This window comes from Procambarus clarkii, chromosome 5 (genome assembly GCF_040958095.1).
Source record: "Procambarus clarkii isolate CNS0578487 chromosome 5, FALCON_Pclarkii_2.0, whole genome shotgun sequence".
Classification (NCBI taxonomy): Eukaryota; Metazoa; Arthropoda; class Malacostraca; order Decapoda; family Cambaridae; genus Procambarus; species Procambarus clarkii.
Genome location: NC_091154.1, coordinates 33,003,203 through 33,010,423, shown reverse-complemented (window position 1 = coordinate 33,010,423; position 7,221 = coordinate 33,003,203). Strand labels below are relative to the sequence as shown.

The window sequence follows — 7,221 nt, the reverse complement described above, 5'->3', positions numbered from 1 at the left end:
TTAGTAGCAATAATAATAATAATAATAATAATAATAAAAAAATAATAATAATAATAATAATAATAAAAAAATAATAATAATAATAATAAAATTAGTAGCAATAATAATAATAATAATAATAATAATAATAATAATAATAATAATAATAATAAAATTAGTAGCAATAATAATAATAATAATAATAATAATAATAAAATAATAATAATAATAATAAAATTAGTAGCAATAATAATAATAATAATAATAATAATAATAATAATAAAATTAGTAGCAATAATAATAATAATAATAATAAAATTAGTAGCAATAATAATAATAATTTAATAATAATACAAATAATAACAATAATTTTATTGTCTCACATAACACAGGCGGACGAGGCGTCACTTTATACATAATTGCTATCCAGAGCGTTGTGTGTGGATGCAAGTTTTCCACTCACATGTTTATATACATGTGGTACACTACTGAGAAGTGGTGCACACAAGACAAAGTTGGAGAAGAGTCACGGGTACGACACCGGACTAGTCTCAGAGGTGAGAGGTATGAGTTACGAGGAAAGGCTACGGGAGGTAAGACCTCACGTCCCTGGAAGATGGAAGAGTTAGGAGAGACATGATCACCACCTACAAGATTCTCAGAGGAATTGATAGGGTGGACGAAGATAAACTATTTAACACGGGTGGAACACGAACAAGGGAACACAGGTGGAAACTTAGTACATAAATGAGCCACAAAGACATTAGAGAGAATTTGTTTAGTGTCAGAGTAGTTAACAGGTGGAATGCATTAGGCAGTGATGTGGTGGAGGCTGACTCCATACACAGTTTCAAGTGTAGATATGATAGAGCCCGGCCAACATGTTTAAGAATCTGGACACCACTTGATTGACAGTTGACAGGCGGGGTCCAAAGAGCCGAAGTTCAACCCCTTTAAGTACAATTAGGTGAGTACACCCCAAAGTATATATATATATATATATATATATATATATATATATATATATATATATATATATATATATATATATATATATACACATATACATATATATACACCAATTGTTCTGTGATGTATATCTCGGCATGTGTGTGTGTGTGTGTGTGTGTGTGTGTGTGTGTGTGTGTGTGTGTGTGTGTGTGTGTGTGTGTGTGTGTGTGTGTGTGTGTGTGTGTGTGTGCGTGCGTGCAGAAGTGTCTGGACCAATAGCGCTCCGAGCCCTGAGGATGTAAATAGTGACGGTCTACTACTTGTTGGCTGATGGCTGAGGAACACGTGTTCTCTATTGATTTTCCCTCATCCACATTTATCCTTAAAGCGATTGGTGTCAGCAACTCGAGTAAGCCTTGTTACTCCGCTGTAGTAACTGACTTATCCCTCTGTTAAAGCACTAGCCAACCTAATTTGGAATTGCGATGAAAGCTCATATAATGTCAGTGTGTGTGTATATTTACCTTGGTATAGTTTCAAATTCACAGGATGAGAGCTACGCTCGTGGTGTCCCGTCTTCCCAGAACTCTTTGTCGTATAACGCTTTGAAACTACTGAGGAATTTGGTCACCATACAACTGCTGCATATTCCAATTTTGTCTCACAATAGTCACGATCAGTTTATTAAGTATTTGACCATCCATATACAGTGGTAAGACACTCGCCCGGAGCTTCGCAAGCGCTTTGGCTTGGGTTCGTATCCTGGCCGGGGAGAATTGACCGGGAGCCAATCCTTAACTGTAAGCCTCTGTTCCCCCAGCAGTGAATGGGTACCTGGTTGTTAAACGATTTAGTGGGTCGAATTCCAGGGAAAAATTAGTATTAAGGACTTGCCCGAAACGCTATGCGTGCTAGTGGCTGTACAAGAATGTAAGAACTCTTTACATTATATATATGTGTGTGTGTGTGTGTTTGTACTCACCTAGTTGTGTTTGCGGGGGTTGAGCTCTGGCTCTTTGGTCCCGCCTCTCAACCGTCAATCAACAACACACGTGCGCGCGCGCGCGCGCGTGTGTGTGTGTGTGTGTGTGTGTGTGTGTGTGTGTGTGTGTGTGTGTGTGTGTGTGTGTGTGTGTGTATGTGTGTGTGTGTGTGTGTGTTGTCACGACCATCCCATCGCTTCTTATGTTTACGTCGAGTTTCCCGCCCTTCCAGTTACACCAGTCGAGCGCCGTGGGTGTGGCTGGCCTCTTCAAGGGCTGTAGGGGTACTGACAGATGTAGCGGAGCTCCTTGCCGCAGTAGGCGCTGTTGAGGCCCAGCTTGGAGGCGGTGAGGCAGCCCTCCACCCCTCCTGGGGCCGAGGGGCGGCCCTTGAGCCACCCGTGGCTGACCTCGGCCCCGGAGAGCCAGTGCCACGGGGTCGACTCCAGCTGGAGCTGGAGTCCCACGCCTGTGTCGCTCCTGGAGGACTTCTCCGTCACCTCCTCCACTTCCAGCTCCTCTCCTCCCACCCACAGCTCCTCCTCGCCTGCTTGTGATAATGGATAGTAATTATAGGTGATGAGAGTAGTGATGACTGATGTGATGGGAGAAATGGAGCACGTTCAGGGACATTCAGAATCTGATTTGAAGAACACTGACATTCAGAGAGATATCCAGACTCAGAGTAGGCTCCCTCTCAGAGCTACCCAGTACCCTCCCACGGAAGTCTTTGAAGTCCTGTCGCGGAGCCTTCCCAGGAGCCTAGCTAGGAGACCTGGTCGAGTTATGTGTGAGGCGTGAGTGTGTGCACCTCACACTCACACTCACAGTGTGTGAGGATACAGCTTCAGTCATGCAGTATCTCTAGTTTCTGCCGGTGGCTCAGCTCATGTTGTTATCTTTAACTAGTATTTCTAAATTAAAAGTAAATAATGAGAAATATATGTCAAATGTTAATGAGGCTATCCAGTTGCCTTTAAATTAACGTATTTGATGAGGGATTTGTAATAATTAATAATGATTGATGTCAAGGAGTGAAGGTCACTCACTATTACACAGTGAATATAGTGATTATGATGTTGATGTTATCATTACGTTGAAGATGTTATCATTACGTTGTTACGTTATCATTACGTTGAAGATGACACACAACTCCATTTGTCTACACATAAATGGACGGTGTATACCCTTCGCCTGCACTCTGCCGCTATCTTACCTGTTATCTCCATATCCTCTCCTTACAGCTTCTACCCCTTTATCCTTCTCCTTCCCCTTTACCCTATTATCCTCCCCCCCCTTTTGATACATTCCCTTACCTCCTTTATTTCCATTTCCTCCCCAACTCACTCTCATCTCCTCCCATTCCTTCTCTCCCATCTCATGTTCTACAACAGAACCTAACCACCTAACCTAACCTAACCTATGCCTAACCTAACCTAACCTAACCTAACCTAACCTAACCTAACCTATGCCTAACCTAACCTAACCTAACCTAACCTATGCCTAACCAACCCGTTCTCGCACTTTCTTACAGTCAATATTGACTTATTAAATACGTGCATATGTGACATACTTAGCATACTAGTTTACCTTGAAAAGCTTCATAAAAAACACCGACCTTACCTAACCTTCTTAGTATGTTAAGATAAGCATCTTATTGCTTCGTAATTACAATTATTACTTAACCTATACCTATAACAGGTTAAGTAATAATTGTAATTATGAAGCAATAAGATGCTTATCTTAACATACTAAGAAGGTTAGGTAAGGTCGGTGTTTTCTATGAAGCTTTTCAAGGTAAACTAGTATGTTAAATATGTCACATATGCACGTATTTAATAAGTCAATATTGACTATACGAAAGTGCGAGAACGAGTTGGCCTAACACTACCAGCCCAGCCTCCTAAAGGGAAGTACTTATAGTAACTACTTGATGGAAAGTACCAACATGTAGTGATGGACCGCCAGACAGTTCATTATTGTATGGTTAAATTTGGACAAACCAGGAATGTTGTTTAACAGCAACATAAATATAAGATCTAACCCTAACCTCTCCTAGTAATTCTAGTCCTAATACACGGTATCTTAGGCCTAATATAGTACATATATGTGCCATACTAGGCTTAGGAATATTTAAGCTTGGTTTTTTATCTTTATTTTTTCCGGACTGTATAAAATATAAAATAAATACTACAAAAAGTGGTTTTACTGGCGGTCGGTCCATCACTACACGTTGGTACTTTGGACAAAATGGTTATAATAAGTATTTTAATTTCAGGAGCATGGGGTTAAAATATGCACAATGTGTTAATATAAACAGAAATATAATAATATATATATATATATAATATATATATATATAATATATATAATATGTTAATATAAACAGAAATATAATAATAATATATATATATATATATATATATATATATATATATATATATATATAATATATATATATAATATATATATAATATATATATATATATATATATATATATATATATATTATATATATATATATATATATATATATATATACATATATATATATATATATATATATATATATATATATATATATATATATATATGAAAACATTCCAATTTTGAGTGAACATCTTATTAAAATTGCAGAATGCATCTTGGGGGTCGGCCGCTGCATGGCATGAACAGAACCACGAGGGCGGGTGGCAGGAATGGGTGACGGATGGCAGGAATTGGTGACGGATGACAGGAATGGGTGACGGATGACAGGAATGGGTGACGGATGATAGGAATGGGTGACGGATGACAGGAATGGGTGACGGATGACAGGAATGGGTGACGGATGACAGGAATGGGTGACGGATGGCAGGAATGGGTGACGGGTAACAGGAATGGGTGACGGATGACAGGAATGGGTGACGGATGACAGGAATGGGTGACAGATGACAGGAATGGGTGACGGATGATAGGAATGGGTGACGGATGACAGGAATGGGTGACGGATGACAGGAATGGGTGACGGATGGCAGGAATGGGTGACGGGTAACAGGAATGGGTGACGGATGACAGGAATGGGTGACGGATGACAGGAATGGGTGACGGATGACAGGAATGGGTGACGGATGACAGGAATGGGTGACGGATGACAGGAATGGGTGACGGATGGCAGGAATGGGTGACGGGTAACAGGAATGGGTGACGGATGACAGGAATGGGTGACGGGTGGCAGGAATGGGTGACGGGTGGCAGGAATGGGTGACGGGTGGCAGGAATGGGTGACGGGACTCACCAATGTGGTTCCTGATGGCCAGGATGAAGGTAATGGGGTCTTCGGGTTGGGCGAGTTCGGCGCCCACGTTCTTGCAGAACTTCCTGGCCTGAGGCCACGTGAGCTGCTCCACCTCCTCGCTGAACCAGAAGCACTCCTGCCCCTCCAGGACGAAGCTGTCAGGACAATGGGCGACTGCCGGGAGGAAAGGTGGATGACGATGGGTTTTTTGACGAGTTACACCTGCTTCCTTGTTCATATATTTTGGTAATTTATAGAACATAAGTCATGCACTCCCACATGTACTTACAATAATACAGTCCCACTTGAACTCCAAACATTCATTCTTATTATCCCTCCTACCTTGCTCCCTTCTTCTCTCTCTCCCTCCATTATTTCCTACCTTCCTTCCTCCCTCCTTCCCTACCTCACTCTCAGTTTCAGTGGAACACAATTTCCGTCACGTACCAACAACATCGTCCATGCAACTTTTGGAGCTTGCGTTTATAAAGTTGTCGGTGAAGTTGTCAAAGTCGGAGGTAAAGTTGTCAAAGTTGGCGGTGAACTTGTCAAAGTTGCCCACTACGAGCTCGAGGGCCTCCGTCACGTTGTGGAAGTCTGCCTGCAGCTTCAGGAGGCCCGTCGCCGTCACCTGCGCCAGCTCCAGCGCCTCTGTGGAGGCAAGTCATAATAATATAAAGGAATGTAGCATCTTTCTGGCACTGCATTGGCACACAGTGAGAGTTATTATCATCATACACTTGTAAACATTGTTTCCTCTTATGCTTTATAGGAAGATATTTGCAGGTTGGATATATATATATATATATATATATATATATATATATATATATATATATATATATATATATATATATATATATATATATATATATATATATATATAGTGTGTGTATGTGTGTATTCAGCTAGTTATGTTTGCGGGGGTTGAGCTTTGCTCTTTCATCCCGCCTCTCAACTGTCAACCAACTGTTTACTAACTACTTTCTTTCCTCTGTGTGTGTTGTGTGGAAGTGATTTATATCAAAAAGGATTATCTGTCGATGATTTTTTTAACTGAAAAGTGTCTCGGAGTTTATCAGTGTTAAGTGTGACTCTCTCTCTCTCTCTCTCTCTCTCTGTCTCTCTCTCTCTCTCTCTCTCTCTCTCTCTCTCTCTCTCTCTCTCTCTCTCTCTCTCTCTCTCTCTCTCCGAAAGAGTTTCTTAGTTTCTCTCTCAAGAGTGTCTCTCTGTCTCAGAATACCTCCGAGTTCCTTTCACTCAGAGAGAGCCTTTCCGCTCAGAGTGTCTCAGAGGCGTTCACTTTCTCACACTGAGTCAATCAATAACATACGCCAGAGTGCGTGAGTGCGTGTGGTTGGGCTCACCTTTGGCGAGGGAGGAGTGGTTGAGGAGGAGCTGGTCGAACACCTCCTTCAGCGTCGCCTGCAGTCCTGGGGGTGTTACAAGCAGGTGTGTAAATATACTAGTAACAGACAGGTGTGTATAAATATAGCAGTAACAGGTAGGTGTGTAAATATAGCAGTAACAGACAGGTCTGTAAATATAACAGTAACAGGTAGGTGTGTAAATATAGCAGTAACAAGTAGGTATGTAAATATAGCAGTCACAGGGAGATGAGCATATATAGTAATAACAGACAGGTATGTATATGTAGGTGTCATAAGCAGATTTGTAAACATAGAAGTTAAAAGCAGGTGTGTAAATACATCACTTAATTGGAAGAGGTTCTGTAAATACAGCAAATATAAGCAGGTGTGTAAATACAGCAAGTATAAGCAGGTGTGTAAATACAGTAAGTATAAGCAGGTGTGTAAATACAGCAAGCATAAGCAGGTGTGTAAATACGGCAAGTATAAGCAGGTGTGTAAATACGGCAAGTATAAGCAGGTGTGTAAATACGGCAAGCAGGTGTGTAAATACGGCAAGTATAAGCAGGTGTGTAAATACGGCAAATATAAGCAGGTGTGTAAATACAGCAAGTATAAGCAGGTGTGTAAATACAGGAAGTATAAGCAGGTGTGTAAATAC

At 40.8% G+C, this 7,221-nt stretch overlaps 1 protein-coding gene across 1 annotated transcript in view; it reads right to left on the bottom strand.

Moving 5' to 3' along the window:
- Positions 1-336: 336 nt before the first annotated feature.
- LOC123762271 (uncharacterized) overlaps positions 337-7,221 on the bottom strand; it is a 20,788-nt gene continuing 13,903 nt past the window's right edge. The window contains exons 6-9 of the mRNA XM_045748690.2: positions 6,558-6,623; positions 5,638-5,841; positions 5,191-5,364; positions 337-2,460 (exon numbers count right to left, since the gene is read on the bottom strand). Coding sequence (XP_045604646.2) covers positions 2,183-2,460; positions 5,191-5,364; positions 5,638-5,841; positions 6,558-6,623 — 722 coding nt within the window. The 3' untranslated portion in view covers positions 337-2,182. The remainder of the gene's footprint in view (positions 2,461-5,190; positions 5,365-5,637; positions 5,842-6,557; positions 6,624-7,221) is intronic.